The following is a 20130-nucleotide window of genomic DNA, read 5'->3' as shown; positions in this document are numbered from 1 at the left end:
GAAATGGGGGTTCCCGGTATGGATGCTCACCTGGGACGCCCCCCTGTGGGCTGTTACCTGGCTTGCTGGGCTTCTCTGTTTTCCCCTAGGCTAGGCGGTCGGTCACTCAGCATTCTCACCCTGCCTGTCAGGTGACTGTGACTGTGAGGTTATGTGGAGTCTGTGCCCCACTCTCCTGGAGGCCACACCGAACCCTTGGCTGCCAGGCTCTCTGGGACCATGGGGCCATGTAGGACCAGGTTAGAGCCAGCGGGTGATGTGATGGCCAGCTCAAGGGCAGCCTTGGGCCCCAGGACCCCTGTTGACCTCCTCTAAGCTGACCTGTGCCCTGACTTTTCTCTGTAGTGGCTGGCGTGCACACCTTGCGGACTCCACCCGCCAGCAAGGTGATCAAGACTCGCTACCGCATCGTCAAGAAGACACCAGCTTCTCCTCTCAGTGCCCCACCCTTCACCCTGTCTTCACCCTCCTGGCGAGCCAGGCGGCTCTCACTATCCAGGTAGGAGGACCTGGCCCAGACTCCTGGGCTGTTTGGGCATTGAGGGCTGCAGGTGGGGTCCCAGGGGTGCAGGAACAGAGTGCGCCCAGGGAGCTGCATGGTGTATAGCATGTTGGCTGGCAAACAGCCTGTTTTTTCTGTTTGTTTAGAAATTTGTGCACCAGACATATGGCCAGCTTGTGTGTACTACACGCACACAAAGACACTTATGCTTGTGTGTGTGCACGTGTGCACACACCCTCCCCTGTTGTTGGCAAGCCTGTTAGCTGGTGGGGCCTCCTGTGCAGTGCTATGGAAGCAGCCACTGCCCAGACAGTTGGGGACCCCATGATGGTCTTCCCTTGGTCATCTCTCAGAGAGAAACTTCTGGTGAGAGGCCAGGCCCTGAGTAGCCTGTCTGGAAGCTGCCAGTGTGTCGATTGTCGAGGGCAGTGCTGTGTGGCTCCTCCTTGCCCCGCCCCGGCTGGAGCACATGCTGACCTGCTGCGGCTGCTGTGTCCAAAAGCTGGGGGGGGTGGGGGCAGGGGCGGGCAGTCCCCAAAGAGGAGCCTGTGCTGCCTTCTTGGGGCCTCCCTCTGGTTGAGGTCTTGCCACCCACTAATAGAGGTGGCCCAACTTCTGGGCCCCCAGAAGCCAGGCCCTGGAAGACACAAGAGTCCCTTCCTTTTGTTGCAGTGGGAGCATCCCACCTCCAGCCTGGGGAGGAGTGGTAGGGAGATGGGAAGCAGGCAGTGGCCAAGTCCAGCTCTGGGGGATGGAGGGGCCAGAGGCTGTGGGGCAGGCCCACTGGGCCAAGTGATGCATGCAGGGTCCTGCCACCCTCTATATGGTGGCTGCTTGGCCATTTCCCCTGCTGCTCCCCAAAGGATTCCAGGCCTGAGGCCAATCCCAGGGGATACACCAGGCTGTGTGGACAGAGCCCTGTCTGGGTCTGGGGCCTGTGGCAGGCCAGCCCACCCAGTTTTCTGTCTGAGGCCTACTGGCCTCCCTTACTTCTGGCAACACTAGGTTTGGCCCTGCTGCTGACTTTTCTGGAGGCAATAGCTGGAAGTATATTTTAAATTAATTTTACTGCACTTTTTGTAATATTTTTGTTTTAAATAGATTTATATGCATCTTGGGGGCTATTTCTACAAATTTATGAAGATAATTTTTACTCTCTCGATAAGGTTAAATTTACACCTGCTATTTCCATATTAATTCACATTGCTAAGTGGATCTAATTTTCTTCCGTTTCTCTATCTGGTGAGCATGGCCTTTCCTAATGCAATTTCCCCCTCACTAAATCACTGTGATCGGGAGTCATGATCGAGCTAAATTAACTTAAATTAATTTACTTAATAAGAGCTCCAGATCATCGTGAATGAGGTTCAGATTTATGGGTTTTCAGCTCCTGAGAACCTCCCCTCCTATGATCGGCATTTGGCCTGATGCCCCTCTTCTCCCAGGGGCATGCATGGTCAGGGGCCTGAGGTGACCTTCCTCAGGGACCTGAGGCCAGGCCCTAGTGGGTGAGCAGGTCCTGCAGGAAGGTGGCTGGTGCGGCCCAAGGGCTGCATGTGCACCTGTACCATGCATGTCAGCTGTGAGTTGCAAGACCTTCTGCGGAACTGAGCTCATAAGGTAGAGAGTAGGCAGTGGCTCAGCTGTGAGTGTGGCTGGGCAGGAGGCAGGGAGGACAGTGCCCTTGAATGGCTCAAGTCCCTCAGTCCTTGTCCAGTAGCCTGACTGTGGGCTCCTGGCTTCAGTGCCCTTCCTGCACATGGAAGCAGGGTGGAGCCTCCCCTGGGAGGGTGTGTGAAGAGGCCCTTTTTCTCTTTCCTGACTGCCTCACCCTGGTTCTGTCCAACACCTTGTTAGACATCCAGGACCCTTGAGGTTATGATCCCTGGGCCTGGGGTGGGTTGGGGAAGGGAGCTGAGCTGAAGGATGAATGCAGGTCTCTGGAGGCCTAGCTAGAGGGGTTGCCAGTGGGCTGGGCCTTCTTTCCCCAAGGTCATCATGCCCTGATGTGGCTGCCTGCTCAGCAGTGTGGCTGCCAACCAGCTGCCTGGCCTGCTATTGGCTGCATGTGCCTGGGCCTGGCTTGTTGAGGTAGCAGAAAGAGCCTGTCTCTGGGTCCAGTGGCTGAGCTGGTGCCTGACTTCCTACTACCTGCACTCCATCCGAGCCAGGACCACCTGCATGTGGTTGGCAGATTCACCTCACTGTGGCCTTGACCCTGCAGTTACTCTGCCCCTCCCTGAGCAGTGGGAAGGATTAGGCCACTGATGGGACTCAGGCTACCACAGACTAAAGGCTACTGCCGTGGTAAGAAGGCAGGGCTGGCTACCTGAACTCTACTTCCCCGTGCTCGGTCCCCACCCTGGGAGGCAGGCTGTAGACCCAGGTGGGAAGTGAGGCAGGGTGGCCCAGTGGCCAGGTGCTAGCCCAAGTGTGGGGTGGCTGGCCCCTGCTCACCCCTGGCAGACACTCACTGTGTTGCAGATTTGAGAGGGAAGGGGAATCTGCCATCCCACGATGGGCTGAGTTACCATGGGCAAGCCTCTTTCCACTTGGAGCCTCAGTTTCTTACTCTGCCCTTGTGAGGGGATGGCAGGTGTAAGTGCAGTGGCCATGGGCACCTGTGTGGAGTCAGATGGGGCCCCAGAGCCTGGGGCCGCTGCCTGGCGAGCAGCCTGTTGGCCACGTGCTGAGCAGGCCTCCTCGGCTTTGGCATGTCCCTGCCCTCCTTGCAGAGGTTTTCCAGGCTTGAGTCTGGTAGAAAGCGCAGGACAAGGACCGCACCTTGAGGGCCTGGGGTTTTGTTGATTTGAGGAGGGGACAGGGAAATGGTAGCGCAGTTTATGGGGAAGCTTGGGCAGGTCCCCCAGAACTCCTTTCTTGCTGCCTATGCAGCTCTTGCCGGTCCTATCCTGGGGCCTTTCTTCTGCTCCCTGCTGAGTGCCAAGGCTTTTACAACTTGGGGAGGGGTCTGGGAGAGGCCCTGGGTCTGCTGGACCAGCCAGAGCCCTCAGGACCCCTCTTCAGGCCTCACTGTTGTGCTGGGAAGGGGAGCTCTTTGTGCCCTGGGCTGTCAGCGCTCCTCTTGTTCTGGGGAGAGGACACAGGGTGATCATCTGTACTGCTTTGGGGAAGTCGCAGAAGCTCTTCTTCCCGTCGATGTGGCAGCTCCAAGGCCTGAGATGGGTGGTAGCGTAGTTGCCCCCTGCGGCTGTTGCCCCTGCTCATTTGCCCTGTGAGGCATTTGCTCTCGGCACCTTAGAAAGGTGGCAGGCATTGTGAGCCATGTTGACAGCCATGCTTACAGGAAGGGATGGGCAGCTCCCTCCCACCACTAGTGCTCTCTGCACTGGACATGGAGCAACAGGGGCACAGAAGGTCATCTGGGAGTCAGCTGGTGGCCTTAGATTGTCTCAGCTAGTCAGTGTTTGTCCCTGTCCAGACAGGAGGCCAGAGGCTGCTGAGCAGAGCCCTTAGGTCTTCTGGGTGCTGCCAGCCAGCACCTCTGAGGATCGATGTGCCCACTGAGGCCATTTGCCCTGGCCAGACAAGCATGTATAAGCCAGGGACAGAGAGAGAGAGAGGGCAAAAGGGACTCTGCCTTTGAGAGGCAGTGTCGGTGGTTTAACATCCATCCTGTCCTGCAGACGTCTGGCCTTGGGGCTGCTTGGGTGTAGGGACAGGTGATGATGGGAGCAGTGCAGGCCATGTGGCACCCAGCCCTAGGAGGCTGCTGTGTAGGATCAGGTTGCTCTGTGGAATGAGGTGCCCGTCTCTTGCCTGGGGAACTAGACTGGACAAGTTCAACAGGACAGAGCTGTTGCTCAGGTCCAGTCCCTGGGAACCCACAGCACAGGCTGCCCTGCACTCCCCCATCTTCCTGTGGCAGTCCTGAGGACTGAATCACCACTGCTGCCTGGGCACAGGGCCTGTCCCCGGGGAGCCAGACCCAGAACCAGCCCAGGGGGTTGTGCAGGCCTGGGATCTGAGGTGCACAGGCAGGAGGCCAGCAGAGGGTCCCTCCCGAGCCCTCCCAGGACCGGGGCTCACATCCGCGAGTCAGTTTTTTGTGGTTCTGAGATTTGTGGATTTGCTGTGTCGTCGCCAGCTCCCAGCAAGTTCATTAATCTGAACTGAAGCTGAAATGTGACTTATATCCCTAAACTGCCTGTCACTTTTTTTCTCTCTCTAAATTCGTTTGACATGAAAGTGCGAAATAAACAGAAGCTGCTGTGCTTAAGCAGATGAATCGGAGGCTTTTCCATCCGACTACAAATGGTCCTGTCACAGGCTCTTGCTGGCTGGGCTGCCTTATTTTATTTTATTTTATTTTGTGTCTGAGCAGTAAATCTTAAGTAATCTGTGTGCAGTTTGACGAGGTTTAGGCCAAGATTTTGAAAGGCTCTGAAACACTTCTCCGAAGTGACGTCTCATTAAAGAGGATTCAGGCTGGTGACGGGAGGCGTCCCTGCCGCGGTAGTCCTGGCTCCCGCGTGCTCCCCTGTGTGTGTCTCCTTAATGAGGGGTTTGCCCACACAGCCCAGCCACCAGCCACTGCACTGCTCTGCCTCCTGCCTGCTCCCTGGTACATGGCGGCCCTGACAGCATCACCAGCTGCCCACTTAACAGCAGGCATTCACCTCTCAAGGCTCAGGAAGCTGGCAGTCTGAGATCAGGGTGCCCACAGATTCAGTATCTGGTGAGGGCCTATTCTGGTTTACTGGGGTCTTCTGTCGTTGTCACAGGCAAGGAGAGAAGGGAAAGGAAGAGGAAGGAGAGGAGGGAGAAGCTGTGAGGCATGCTCTCTGGGGCTAGGGCTTCGACATAGGGACTTTAAGGGGTACAAACATTCAGTCCATGCCAAGGTGTGCCCTGCCAAGACCAACTGGAGCTGAGATTCCACAGCCTCCTGACGGGCCCAAAGGGTGTGTTTGTGCGAGGAGCCTGGGGTGACCCTCACAAGACCGGTGTTCCCTCCTCCAGGACTGCTTCCCTCACAGTTCTCCCTGGGTCCGCACTGCCTTGGCAGGCCTGCCTCGTGCCTTCACCCTCTGGTCCCTGACAGTGTTTAGAGCCCTGCTTGGCTCAGCCCAGGCTGGGACCCTGTTACAGGCTAGCTGGGAATGGCCCCAGACACTAAGGTTTAGTGGCTTGCAGGGAGCAGGTCCTGCGGGGAAGGCAGTCAGGAAGCAGGTGGTTTCAGGAACGGCGTCTGCTGGAGAGACCCTGAGACCTGTCCAAGATGGGTGGATTTGGGGTGGCAGGCTCACAGAGGGTTCCTCTGAAGGCAGGACCCACATGGATGGGGCAAAGGCAGCACAGTCTGTGCCAGTAGGGCCTTCCTGTAGGCTTGGCGAAGGACCCAGAATGTTTGCTGACATCTGGTGATGAGACGTGGAGGGGTTGGGTTTATGTGAAAGGCAGTCCCACGGGCTGTCCAGGGGGGTATTAGGGTAGGTGAGAAGCAGCTGCCAAGATAGTAGCATTGCTCTGGACACACCTCAGAGCCACCTGTGGATATCTCCAGGGTTTGCTCCTAGTGGGTGAGTTGCCTGTTCCCCCAACTTTTCCCTGGACATGGAGCCCAGGATGCTTTGGACCTTCACCCAACCCTAACCCCTGGAGGTAGGGGGTGTTGAAGGGCTGCTGTCAGCCGTGCCTGGTCCAGTCCAGTCCCCAAGCACCTGGGTAGTGACCCAGGGCCCCACAGTGGCTGTGCTTGTGAGCAGTTCATACAAACAGTCTAAAGGACCCTGGGGCTGAAGACAGTGCCGCATAGGCCTGTGAAATGCTTAGAATAATGGGATTGACATTTCTGGTTTGGGTTAATGGAGTAGCAGAGTTTTGAATTGGTTCTATTAAAAATGAAAGTGTCTCTGTCTCAGGGAAGGAGCCCTTTTCACTGCTTCTGTGTTGAGTGCCAGCACCGGTACTGGTCCAGAAGGCCTGCTTCAGGGCCAGCCTACAAGGGCCAAGGGCAGCTGTGACCCAGAAAGCTCTGCCAGACCTGCAGCCAGGGCTGTCCTGGTTTTGTGTTGTGAGAAGGGGTGGCCTGGCCTGGACCCTCCGCCCTGCCAAGAGTGCTTCCTCGGCTGGGCAGGGCTTTCCTGCTGGTCTCAGCAGAGGGGCTGTATAGGATCATGGTGCCTCATGTAGCTGCCTGGCTCCATGCCTAACTCCTCAGGAAAGAGGCCCTGGGCTGGGCTGCTCCATGCCTGCTTTCCAGGGTCCTCAGGGAAGCTGCTGCTGGGTGGTCTCTGTTGTGTGAGCACAGTGCCAGGGGAAGCCCCCTGTGGAGTGTCACAGGAAGCTCTTCCCCAAGGGGCCTCCCCTTGTAGGCTTTGAGTGCTGGGAGCCAGCTTAGCCAAATGCTTCCTAGGAGGTAGACTGCATGGACTGCTGCCTTCATCCTGTCCTCTGTCTACCCCAGTCTCCGTTTTCCCTTTCCAAACACTGAGCTTTGGGGTGCCCCACAGGCTGTGAGTGGTGGAGGAAAGGGTGGCACTGTCATGGCAGAGCTGGGCCTGGACAGGCTACTCTCCCAGTTGAAGTCTTGTGGAAGGCTGAAGTCCCTCAGTGCCACAGACTGTCAGGCCTGCTTGTCCCTCGTCCTGGAACCCAGGACACCCAGTTCTCTTGAGGCTTCCTCTGAGGCCTGGAGCTTCTCTTCCAAGTCCCTCAGCATTCACAGCAACTTTGGGCTTAGTGGGGGCCCTGACCGGTAGGGTCCCCAAGAAGGCAGACCTGCATGGTGTGAGCAGGTCAAGGGGCTTCTCACGAGAGTCTCTGGGACTTGCGTATAAACCATGGCTCTGCCCTTCAGCCTTCCTTCTCTATCCCCTGGTCCCAGGAAGCCCTGTTCCAGATCCTCCACTGTGCCTGTCACTCTTACAGGGTTGTCCTAGCCCAGCTCCATTTCCCAGTCCCCATGAACTATGGGGTATCAATAGGCCTGGGTAGCCTTGGCAGGACAACAGGGGACCTCCATCCAGGAGTATGGTGCCACATGTGGCGAGAACATGGTTAGGAGCATTGCTGTCCATTTTGGGTGCCTTGTACTCCTCGAGACCTGGGAGCCACCACAACCTCCCTGACCCCCTTTCCTCACCTCAGTATCAGCATTAAAGACACAAGTCAAGACACCCACAGCGTTGCCCTAGGCCAGGAGGTCTGGACACAAGCAATCTGAAGTACTTCCTCAAGGCCAAGAGGAAAGGGTGCAGTGCCTGGTACTGCAGATTCTGGGAGAGCCAGGCCTCCGAATGGTCAGCATAGGGGGGCTCTTGTGGGGGCTGAGGTTTTTAACTAGGTCACCCTTGTATTTCACTTGCCTGGAGACATCCGAGAAGCCCAGTGGAGGAACATTCTGCACCATATCTGGCCTCCACTCTAGGCACGTGAGCATGGCAAGACCAGGCAAGGCCTTGGCATCCCCTTCTGCCTAAAGGTTGATGCTCAGCCACAGAGACATGCCCTCAAGTTCCAATTTGAGGGGCACAGAGGTTCCAGTCAGAGCCTTTGCAACTTGGGTCAGAACCTGGCAATAAGCAGGGCCTGGCTTCTTGGGAGACGATGCCTCGCTGCCCAGGGCCTCGGCCAGAGGCACTGTTTCCCCTGGCCAGGGTCCAGGGCTCCTGCTTTGTTCCTTGGCTCATCCAGTAGTTCTTTCACTCACCAGTGCTGTTTGAGGCCTGCTCCTGACTGGACGCTGTAACACAGCAGATCACCGTCCCTGGCTGAGAGGTACAGCAGGGCCTGGAGCCTGCTCTCAGGCCTCTTGGTAGCTGTGGCCCCTGTCAGTGAGTGAGCAGCCATGTGCAGAGTTGGGGCTCCCTGGCATAGGAAGTGGCATGCCCATGCTGGGAGATGCCAAGGAGCCCACAGGAGGCCAGGCAAGTGCCTACACAGAGGCTCCACGGGACCTCGAGCAGAGGGAGCTGGCCTCGGAGGGCAAGTGTGAGGTTCTAGAGTGACCGAGTGGCCCTGGACATGGTAGGCCAGCTTCCCTGTTCCAGCTCCCCTTGTGGGATGGTCAGCTGGCAGGCATAACATCTGAGTCCAGGCTTATTCTGGCCACTGAGTGCCCAGAGCCCTGCTGACTACAGCACAGTGTCTGCCCTGCCCACCCTAGGCCTGTTAAGACCTCAGCCTGTAGACAACTGCTTCTGACAGGTCTGAAAGGCAGTGGCACTGTGTCTGGGCAGGTGGATGATGCTGGCCCAGGGCTGCCACATGCCTGAAGCTGACCTGCTCTTTGGCTTCTGGCCCAAGGGAACCGCAGGCTGCCTCTCTCCTCACTTTGTATTAGTAGGAGAGAGGAGTGTTGCCCTGTGGTTCCTGGATTCATTCTCCTTCCCTCTCCTAACTAGTCTTGCATTTAATATCTTTAGATTACTTTGTATTTTGATATACTTCTACACTTGCATAAAAGTTGCAAAAATATTTCATATAATTTCCACACATGCTTTACCTGAATTTAACAGTTGTTGGCATTTGTCCCAATCTCTTTGTTGTACCGTTCGGAGCCTGTGTGCCCCTTGGGCTCGCATATGAGGGCATGTCTCTGGCTGACATCAGCCTCCAAGCAGGAGTGGCCTCTGAGGCCGTGTGTAGTCTTGCTACAAGCACATGTTCAGAGTAGAGACCAGGTGTGCGGAATGTCCCTCCACTGGACTCATCTGATGCCTGCAGAATGAGGTATTTTGACAGGGAAACTATGGCCAGTGGTGTGTGTCCCTGGGCTGCCCTGCATGGACACTAGGGCCAGAGCTGCTGGCTGGCTTCTGAAGTGCAGAGTGCTCTGAGCAGCGTGGGGAGAACAGAACACTCCCGCATCCTGTTCCCCCGCTGAGCTTCACTCCGGTTTTTTACATCTTTTTGTGGCTTTCTCGCCCCCACCTTCCTTCTGTGCTGCTTGGTGGCACTGACAAAGCAGTGACCCCTTGCTTTGTCCTACATGCGTCTTATTTATAACAGCTCAGGGCCCACGTTGCTACAATCTGTTGTTGTCATCATTTATTTTGGTCTGTGCTTGACCTGGGAAGCATTTCCCGGCCACCCTGGGACCTTGGACGTGGCTGTTTTTCCCTGGGTGCTACCTCACTCTCTGCCTGACAGGGTGCTTCAGAGTCACCCTGGACTTCCTTTCCATGGCCCTGGACGTGCAGTATCGTGGCTCCCTGCCATGCTGTGACATCCAGCTAGTTCTCTATGGTGCACAGGACAGCCCCGATGGCCAAGTACCAGTAGTGCTGAGGCTCAGGCTTGAGCGAGCATGTCCTGCTGTGCGTCATTGCTCCTGGCCCTTGGGTCTCGCCCTCACACACGCACAGGTGCCTGCTTGTAGTGTCAGTCACACTCTAACCCTACTGCCTGGGGTGGGCGACCCTCCTCCACCAGCCTCAATTCGTGGCCATGTGCTTATTCATTCAAGCCTGAAGTGCAGCTTTTAGAACTGCAGTTACCACCGAGAAAAGAAGCATACCAACTAGAGTTCCCATTGGTTCTTGGTTCTTTCTTCAGGTAAAATTTGCATACTGTTAGATGTGGAAGTCCAGGTGTCCAAATTTGTGAGTGGACAGGTGTCTGTGCATGCAGTGTGTGCCTCTGTGGAGGTGCACTCCTGTCTCCCTGCCAGTGTGCCTCTAGCCCTGGCAGTGCCCTGTTCAGATTCTGCACAGTGGGCTGGCTCGCCTGTTCTGGAGTGACACGTGTGTGACAGTCCCCGCCTTCCTAGCCCAGTGGGGGGCCTGACTCTGTGGTTGCTGGTTACTGTCAAGGTATGTCCCTCATCTTGTGCTACATGGTGCATGGATCCTCTTTGGGTGGGCTCTAGAGCTGGTATTGGTTCGGGAAGCATGAGTGAGGGCTGCTGGCGCCTGTTCCCCTTCAGTGTGGCATCCAGATGAGCACTTCCCTGCCAGCCCAGCTCTTGATAGGAGCTGCTGGGGCCTGGGCAAAGTGCCTGTCAAGATTGTATGAAGTGGGCCAGCCTCGTCCCAAAGCAGTGGACCCTTTCTGTTCCCGTCAGGCTTGCGGTCTTGGTCGCCTTGACTTGCACACTGTGGCCTGTGGCACCGTCTCTGGTTCCCCTGGTGACTGATGATGCTCATGGGCTACCTCGAAGCTCTGTCTTCCTCTGTGAGAGGTGTCCATGTTGAGTGTGTGTTTTGAGTGGTGTTTTGTCTTCCATCCCTAAGCCATAGGAGCGCGTGCCTCCCCTTGCTGGGTCAGCCTAACTGGGGCTTAGTTTTAGGCGCAAGAGTCCCATGGTGGGCACAGGGATGGGGGCTTGTGGCCTCGGGGGCTCATATTTCTCTGACTGCCATTCCCTGCTTGTCTGCTGGGGCTCCACTCAAGGCCTGCGCCCTCCCTCAGCCTCTGTTCAGTGTCCAGTGAGGATGCAGAGCACCCAGATGAGCACTTCCCTGCCAGCCCAGCTCTTGATAGGTGCTGCTGCCCACCAGTGTCGCTAAACTCTAGGCCCTGGTTGTGCTGACTCTGCTAGGACCCACTTGGGGGCTACAGGCTCCTTCCCATTTTGTGTGGGGCAGGGTCCCGTGCTCACATCTCAGGGACATTGTTGACCCTCTGTTCCCTGCCTACTCACATGTGTCCCTCTTAAACCTGGCCAGACACTGGGCTGACTGAGCACATCTGTCCCTACTGCCAGGGTTGCTCATTCATGTTCTAGCTGACATTCTGGAATTTGAGAATCAGGTAAAGAAACCAAAGCACGATGTTTGCTGCAGGAGGCAGGAGTCTGCCGAGGCAGCCCCCGGCCCCTGTGAAGGAGGAGTCTGGTGGGCCCCAGGTGTGGTCAGCCTGTGAGCAAGGGTCTCAAGCCCACACTGGCCCAGTGGAGGGCACATGGGGATGACTCCCAGAGCCCCTTCCCTTGCCCCATGTTTCCCGGGCTTCCCCACATGGTGCTGAAGCAGGTCTCCTTCGGCAGGTTTTTTAGAATTTTATTTTATGAGAACAGGCGGTTACGGCTCCCCAAGTGCTGTAAAAGTTAATGTGATGGCCTCCCTGCGCCTGTGCTCATTTTTATAATTTTTTATTTTATGAAACAGGACAGGGAGCTTAGTGACTTATTACTATTCATTTCGTTTCAATGCAGTAAATATTGATTCAGTTGGGGGTTTTCAATTTAAACCACTCGGCGATTATATAAAATATTACTGGCCTCTGAAATTATGCTTACCGATCCCTTCGGCTGCTCATTAAGGAAGGAGTGCAATTTTTAGACCCCTTTGCCTTCATCATTCTAATAAATGGGCCGAGATACGTTTTTGCACGGAAGGTACCACAGACGCTGCTGGCAGGGGCTTGACAGCACCGTGCAGCTCTTAATTTGGAAGTCGTTCTGAAGCGCGCCGTGGTTATTTATTTATTTCTGTCTGTTGGAGGCAGACCGGCTGGCCTTGTAGCTCAGGCCCTCAGTGGAACTGGGGCTGTAGGGCTGAGCTGGCAGCCTTCCTAGCTGCATGCCTGCTGCCCCTCCTGGCTATGGGCAGCCCAGGACCCCATGTCCTCCTATGGCCTTTGGGGGAGGGATGGAGAGGAGAGCCAGCCTTCCCAGGGCATGAGCTGGCCCCGAGCAGCACCCCAAGGCTGGGACATCCCTGAAGGTCAGCTGAATCCTTGGGACCTCATCCAGAGAAAGGGAGGGGACTTTTTCTCAGAGATCTTAGAATCCAACCCTGCTGACAGGTGGGCCAGAGTCAGGCCTGAGACAGGAGCCCCTGGATGCCGGGCCCTGCTGGTGCCCAAGACAGCTCTTCCTGCTCCTTTGCCGTCGGATAGTGCGTGCACGCCACACAGTGCCCACACAGGTGTGGACAGCAAGTTGCAGTGCTCCCCAGGCCATCCTGGCATCAGAGCAGGAAGCCAGTTGGCACTTTTGGGTCCACTTCTGTTCTTAGCCAGTCTGTCTCCACCTGGATGGGCAGCTTCTGGTGGGGAGCTCTTGGTTGGCCCTGCGGCCAGGGTAAGTGTGCTCTGGACTGAGAGTGCCCTGGTAGGCTGCAGGGACCCCTGCTCCCAGGCAGAGGCAGGGCCTGAGCCATATCCCAGCTGCCTCCCAAGATAGCACAGGTGCCTGGAATGGGGCAGGGCAGGGCTGAGGCCCGTGGACTCTTCTGCCACTCGATGGCAGCCCCCTGCAACTTGGCAGTCAGTTTGTACCTCTACTTCCTCAGTGGGCTGTGAGACAAGCCTGTGGCTGGAGGGGGTGTGACACCAGCTGAGGGGAAGGGGGAGGGTTGGTCCAGGGGTGAGGAGGAGCTCAACAGTTGGGGTCATGAACTTGGGCCTTGAAATTGGCTTATGGGAGGGAGGGCAGGACAGGTACAGTCCCCTTCTGCTCCCATCTCAGGTGGAGACCTGCTCTCCAACCCAGTGGGCCTCCTGTGGTCTCAGTGGCCCTCCAGTGCAGCAATAGGTTGGTGGAGTGGGTGGTGAGGAGGGCACCTGGAGGGCACTGGAGGTGCTGGGAGCAACAGTCCCACAAAGACTCATGCCCGTACCTCTTCCCTGCCCTGAACTCTGCCCTGAGGCCTTCTGCATGGCCTCTTCTTCTGCTGGCCCCTTTCCTGTCTGTCTTCCAGGCCCTCTCTTTTTTTTTTTTAAAAAAATTAATTTTTATTGTAGGTTGTTCAAAACATTACATAGTTCTTGATATATCATATTTCACACTTTGATTCAAGTGGGATATGAACTCCCATTTTTACCCCATATACAGATTGCAGAATCACATCAGTTACACATCCATTGATTTACATATTGCCATCCAGGCCCTCTCTTGGCTCAGTTTCTGTGCTGTGTGTTTGGCATCTGCCTGTCTTTTCTGCTCATTTCTCTGGCCCTGCTCCTGCTCCACCTCCACCATGTCACTTTCCTCTGTGGCAGTCCTCTGTGCCCTCATTTTCTCTTTTCTCTCTGCATCCAGCCATACTCGGGTGCTGTGGCCCCAGCAGGGGACGCGGGCCGCTCCCAGTGTTCCTGGGGAGTGTGCTTTGGGCCCGGGAGGTGGGGCTCCCCAGCAGAGGCGCACTCCTGCCGCAGCGCTCCTGAGTGCAGGCCTGAGGGACAGCCTAGGCTCCATGCTCCGCTCCTCCCAGGCCCACCCACCCTGTCCTCTCTGGCTGGAACCTTGCAGTCCCATGTATTCCCTGATTCCCACCCCGACTGTCCACCCAATCCCTGCTGAGCTAGGTTGGTAGCGAGGGACTGGGGCATCCATCAAGGGTGAGGAGATTCTCATTGCACCCACTGGGGCTGCCCTCGAAGGGGCTGACTATGGCACCCGCTCCTGAGCCCTGTGTACAGCACATGGACTCTGATCCATGGGATGGGAGAGTGACGTCTTTGCCCTTCTCATTGGCTTGTGGGCAGCTGTGGTCCTGCTGCAGGCCTCTAGGCTGGCCTCCAGGAGGAGCATCGCAAAGTCAGGCAGGTGTGACTTCTGGGTCTGGCTGTGGATGGGCATCCCTGTCCCTGTTGTGGGTGAGCCCTGAGTGGCAAGACTAAGGAAGGCCCTGTGAGACACTGCCACAGCAAAGCCACAGGCAACATGTGGCCTTCCTGTGGTCTGCAGTAACCCACAGGGATGGGCCCTGGGAAATGCAGTGCCAGAGCTGGCAGGCGTGCGCTTTCATCTGGCCCAAGGTGGTTGGCAAGGAGTGCCCAGAAGTGCCCGTTAGGTCTCTCCTGTGGGATTTGTGGGGAGCCGCCCACAGCCTGAGGGGAGTCCACCGACTGTCTCCCCAACCCCACTGATCCAGTAGGAGGGTCCTTTGAGACGCGGAGTAGAGGAGAGTGGAGGCACCAACCTGACAGTAGGAGACAAATTGCCCTCGTCACAGCGCCACCTGGCTGCACTACTCCATTAAATACCATTTTAAGTGGCACTTTTACCCTGGTTTTAGAGTGGTAGTAAAGTATTGTTCAGATAATCAATATCATACCTAACTCCTCACATATATCAACCCTTCAGCTGATCACCTCATCGCTTCGCCTCTCAGGCCTGGGACCAGGGTCTGACTGGCAGGCAGGCATGGCCATGCCCAGGGCCTGGGAGAGCACGGCACCTCAGGGGACAGGCTCATGTGCTGCCTGCCATACTGCAGGGCTCAGGTGGGCCACCAGGGTCCTGCTGTGCACTGTTGAGTAGGAGGGTGCCAGGGTCATGACATAGTGGGATGGAAGAGGGAACGAGGTTCCCGCGGGGCACTGGGCCCCTGGGAGATGGGGCGAGGTCCTTTCCTTGGGCTGTCCTTCCCCATCTCTCTACCTTGCCTCTCCTCTCCCCCCTCATATTGCTGTGTCCTCAGAGATGGTGCTTCAGTGACACCTATCTCCACTCCCCTCCCACAGTTTAGGGGCCCTTGGTGAGGGGTCTCTCCTTGTGCCCATGAGGGAGGTGGGCTTCCTGCCCCTGGCTCCTGAGGCTTCTTCCTTCCATGCCACCCTCCCCCAGCCCCGAGGCCGTTGGAGTCTCTTATCTGTGTCATGTGCCATCTGGGGCAGTTTTAAGGAGTCAGGTTAGGGGTGTTTCCTGAGGTGCAGGCGGACTGGGGTCCAGCCAGGCCTGTTGTTTTGCTGCTTTCCCCAAGTCAGCAGGGTGCCTGTGGCTGCCCGTCCACTCCCCAGAGCCGGCAGCCCCCAGTGTAATTTGCGGTGGGATGTCTGTTAAGATTGCGTCCACTTCCCAAGTCAGCACTTAATTGGCAAGGCGCTTGATTTAACAGCGTGGGAGCCTCCACCGGAAAAATGGCTTGAATAAATCACTGCCCGACGCCAGAAAATAGATATAATCTCAGCATTAACTACATTAATAGTAGCAGGAGCCGAATTAAGAAAGCCATAAAGCACAGGCGGGGAGCATAAATTATGGCCCGCTCCTCCCCTCGGGTCTGAGAGGGTGGGCCTGGGCGGGGCAGGGGCTCCAAGTTACAGGCCCATCTGTGGTCAGCCTGGGATAGAAGGGAGATGCAGGCCTGTGGCCTTGGCCCTCTCCACTGTTCCCCCACTCCACAGGGCTACAGGCATGTGACCAAGTGCTGGGCCTGGGGGGACGGGGGGCTCCTGGGAGGTTGGCTGGTGGCTCAGCCCTTCCATCCTGGCTCCCGCTTGCTCAGGGGCTGGCGTAGCAGCCACTGCCCCGCAGTGCCAGCAGGTGCCAGGATGGCCCTTGTGTGCATGCCTGTGGAGCAGAGTGCAGAACAGAGCTGGGGTCTCACTGGGAAGCCCCCATAAATTATGTGCCCCCTGTCTGGATGCAGAGGTGGCACAGCTGGGCCACCTGCTGCCATCCACCTGGGGCCTGGTCTTGAGATCTGAACCTCTGTTCTTCCTTATTCTTATGGGGGGCCTAGGTGGCCTCTCCACTGACTGGGCCACTGCATGGGCCTGGTGGCCTGGGCATTCACTGGTTTAGGGTCGGCCAGGCCAGGCAGGCCTTTCAGACAGATCAGTGCTTGGACAGTGAGCAGAGGAGAGTGTGTCCCGGGCTTCGTTTTAGTTTGGCTCATAGCCTTTCTCAGGTTCGTTGTTGTCTCTGGCTTGCCTCCTCCCTGCGGATCTGAAGTGCCCTTTCGGTGCTGAGGATGTCCCTGGGTCCTGTTCCTTAGTGGTCCTTTTGTCTTTCGGTGTGTGAGGATTCACGCTGGAAGCTCTTTGCTTTTCCCTGCACGGAGTCAGCTTGCTCAGAGACTGATGTGTTTGGTGCTCAGAGCAGCTTCCTCCTGCCGGCTGGGTGCTGCAGCAGCCCCAGTGCCTCTGGCCTCTGGGGCCCCAGAGTGTACAGTCGTGGAAGCATAGGGTGGGAGCAAAGTGGCTGTTCCCATTGCCCAACACTGCCGTGCACTGGATTGTGCTTCACCAGAGCCCCTAAGTGCTGAAGCCCAGACCCTGGTTTGACTCTCTCTGAGATGAGGTCTTCAGGAGGCATAAAGGTAAGGATCAGTCAGGTGTGTATGGTTGTCGTCGGGCTGAGTGGGTGCTTGTGAGGAGAGGAAGAGATGATGCCCACAAGGAGGGGCAGCTCCGTGAGAGCAGTGGGAGGGAAGGCGCTACCTGCAGCCAGGAGAGCCTCACCAGAAAGCCAGGGGGCAGCCCGTGCCCGCCCCCCAGCCTGGGTCTCCAGGCTCTGGGTGTGCAGTGTGGCACCAACCTTCCCTACCAGCTGGGTTGTGCCCCACGGTGCAGATGGGCCATTGTGGGTCTGTGTTGCTGTTGACGGGTGCAGGGTGCCTTCAGCTGTGCTGGGCATGTCTCTGGGTGGCGAGGAGCTGTGTTCCTGTGGAGCTGCTGCCTCCGGGAGGGATGCTGAGCCCGCTGGTCTCCCTTGGTGATGCCTCAGCCTTGGTCACTCCAGTGCAACTGTTCAGGGGTCCAGGGCCCTGGCCAGCTCCTCTAGGTCATCTTTCCTGGTGGAGTCATGCTGGTGATGTGTGGTGGCATTGCACAGAGGTCTTACTTGGTGTCTCCTGATGAGCAAGAGATGCTGAGCATGTTTTCGTACGCTCAGTGCTCCACGGCTGTGCTCTTTGGGGGAGCGCCTCTCAGATCCTTTGTTTCTCTTCACATTCGCCTTATTGATCTGTTGGAGTTCGTTGTGTATCATGGACACAGTCCTCTCTCACAGGAACTCTACTGCCAAGCCACACCCCGTTGCTAAGACTTGCTTTTTAATGATGTCTGGTTTATTGACCATTTCTTTTACAAATAGTGTTTTTGTATTCTACGTATGAAATATTTGCCTAACAAGGTTATTGGAACATGCACATTTAAACCTGTGATCCTTTTGGAGTGTTTTTTTGTTGGGTTGTTGTTGTTTTTTTTTTTTTTTTGGTGCCCAAGATTGAACTCAGGGACACTTAACCACTGAGCCATATCCCCAACCATTTTTTATATTTTTATTTAGAGATAGGGTCTCACTGAGTTGCTTAGGGCCTCACTAAGTTGCTGAGGCTGGCTTTGAATTTGAGGATCTTGCCTCAGCCTCCCAAGCCTCTGGGATTATAGGCGCCCAGCTTGAGTTAATTTTTGCTTGTGACTAGAAGTAGGTGTGGTTCAAGGTTCTTTTGCTTCCTCACGGAGATACTCTGTTGAAATGAGCCTGACCTGTCCAAGGGCAGGGGTATCAGCTCTCACCCAGGTACAGGATGTCAGGGCTGTCTCTGGCCTTCCCATCCTTACCATAGACTCATGATCTGTGTTCTCCGTGATTCCTAGATGTTTATTCTTCCAAGTGAAGTTCAGGAATGTTGGGTCCTGACCTCAGCCTTCCCCAGCAACCATCCTCCAAACCAGCAGCATGTGCTCTATATTCTTGCCCTCTCACCCACTTGGGCAATGTCCTAGAGGCCGAGCCTCACTGCATGTGCCTCCTGTTCTCAGTACCTCAGCAGCAGCCTTGTGCTGGGCTTCTCTCTGTGAGCCTCTCACCCCCGCTGTGGAGATCTCCCTGCGTGTTCCACCCGGGTCTTGCTGATGCCAGGAGGCTGTGGGTTTCCACGTGTCTTTACTTTTCGATCGCCACCTATTCACCCTCTGAATCTAATGCACTCTGTTGTGCCTCATAGGCCTTCCTTGCATGTGTGGTGGCAAGGCTTCCTGGCTGCATTAGGGCCTGCGGAGGTCATCACCTCGTCCGGGCAGCCAGCTGGATTTGCTGTCTGATCCTAGGAGATCTGTTTCACAGGTCAGGAGAGTGTCGCTGTGAACCCGCTTGGACACCAGGCCCAGCCCTGCCCCTCATGAGCTGCACACGTCAAGTGGGTTCTGGGTCAGCAGCCAGGAAACCTGGGTGGCACTAAGTACAGACGATTGAGGGCACTGTCCAGGGCCCATGCCAGCCATGCCCACAGAGGGCGAGTGCACCGGCCACAGGGCCCCAGCTTTCTGCCCATGGAGCTGAACTCTGCTTTCTGGAGTAGGGCCATTAAGGTCCAGCAGTACCTGTTTTTTGCAGTTGACGTACAAAGCACCAATAGCTTCAGCTGAAATGGATTTTTAAAAGTGTCATTTTATGGAGAATTTTACTTTCCATCTTGTTGTTTATTAGGCTCTTAAAGGGAAAGCTTGTAATGCATCCATTGATCGAAATACCAATTGAATAGATGTGAGCACATAAAATACATAGAATAGTCCCGGTCCCTCATGATGGAGCAGCAGCGTTTGTAATGGAGGCAGTGCAATTAGTATCGCCCACCACCACGCCAGCTGGAATGGGGGGGCCCTGAATCGTTGTTATTCACGACGGGGGAGCGACGGTGGGGCTGGGTCCCTCCCTCCCACCCGAAGGAGGCCCGAGGTGCTACAGTAGAGCCCTGCCAAGGAGCCCAGCGGGCTGCCCTCTGCCCTGGCTCAGTCTGTGTCCTCACACACACCTGGCTGCAGCCCTTCCCACCGGCCAGCCTACCAGAGCCCAGGCCGTGGCCTCCTTTCCCTGCTTAGCACTGGGCCTGGGTCGCCCATTGCCTGCCACTGTGAGCCTGGTATCACATCATCCCATTGTAGGGATGATGCCTGGAGGCTTGGAGGCCTCAGGGCCTCTGGTCCAGCCCAAGGCCCTTTTCCTCAGTGTGGCCCCAGGACTCCAGCGCGGTCTCAACTCCCACACAGGCCTGTGGCCCTGTTGCCCACCTGCTAGAGACTTGTCTTGGGTAGCTGAGCTGCTGGACAGCCTCCACACACGTGCCATGGGTGGACCTGAGGCTGCCCAGTGCAGCCTGAGCAGTCCTCAGTCAGGTCCTGTAGCCTTGGAGCAGGAGCTGCGTGTCTTCATGGTTTGGCCATGGGCTTTGGGGCATGGTGGGCTGGGCACGAGAGGCGGCAGTGGAGTGGCAGATGGAGTAAGGTTTTTTGAGGTCAGGAGGCCGTAGCCATCATGAACCCATGCCTGTGTGTCCTCCGAGTCATCAGGTTTCAGCTCGGTAATGCAGAGGCAGGCCTGGTCCATGGGTACATAGTCAATGGGTCCCAGAGCACCGAGCCTGCTTAGTCACCCTAGCCTCATGCCTCTGCCCTGCCAGGCCCTCCCCTGAAGGACTGTCCTCATCCAGGGACCTAGGGTACTGGACTGCCCCAGGTCGCGTGGGCTTGACCTGCTGAGGTGAGTCCCCTAGTTGGGGCGTGTGAGGCCTAGGCTGAGGGGGCCGTGCTGTGCAGCAAGAGGGAGGCGGCAAGCTGGTCCACCCCACTACTCACGCGCACACCTACACGTGCACACACACACCACACCTACTCAGCGTGCACACACACACCATCATGCACACACTCGCCCATGCTCGCCCTCCCTGGCTAAGCAGTATGGTGGGCCGTCGTCGTTTCCGGTGGAAAGCCCCGCTAAGCAGTTTAGTGCCTGTCACGGCGGCTTCGCCTGACCTACTTGGGGATTCGCCGTGCGAGCTGCCTCTTCTGCTGACTGCGCACTCCCGCTAGCTCAGCTTCGAGCTTCAAAAACCGTGCTCCATTTCCTGAAAAATGCTTCCCTGGGCGTTTTCTCTGCTCCCCCGCTGGCCTGCCCATCTCTTGCATTGTCACCAGTGGCCAGAGTGCCCTGGCTTAGGGGACAACTGGCTCTGCAGCCCATGCACTACCCCTCCCCAACCGACCAC

The 20130-nt window shown here is 56.6% G+C and overlaps 1 protein-coding gene across 2 annotated transcripts in view; it reads left to right on the top strand.

Annotated features, from left to right (window-relative positions):
* Zc3h3 (zinc finger CCCH-type containing 3) overlaps positions 1-20130 on the top strand; it is an 84085-nt gene that overhangs the window by 31084 nt on the left and 32871 nt on the right. For both annotated transcript variants that reach the window (XM_076835657.2, XM_076835656.2), the window contains one exon: positions 346-499. In XM_076835657.2, the coding sequence (XP_076691772.2) occupies positions 346-499 (154 nt within the window). The remainder of the gene's footprint in view (positions 1-345; positions 500-20130) is intronic.

Source organism: Callospermophilus lateralis, chromosome 16 (assembly GCF_048772815.1).
Source record: "Callospermophilus lateralis isolate mCalLat2 chromosome 16, mCalLat2.hap1, whole genome shotgun sequence".
NCBI classification, from domain to species: domain Eukaryota; kingdom Metazoa; phylum Chordata; class Mammalia; order Rodentia; family Sciuridae; genus Callospermophilus; species Callospermophilus lateralis.
Note: the sequence above shows the minus strand (reverse complement) of the source record. Positions and strands in the feature narration are given on the sequence as shown.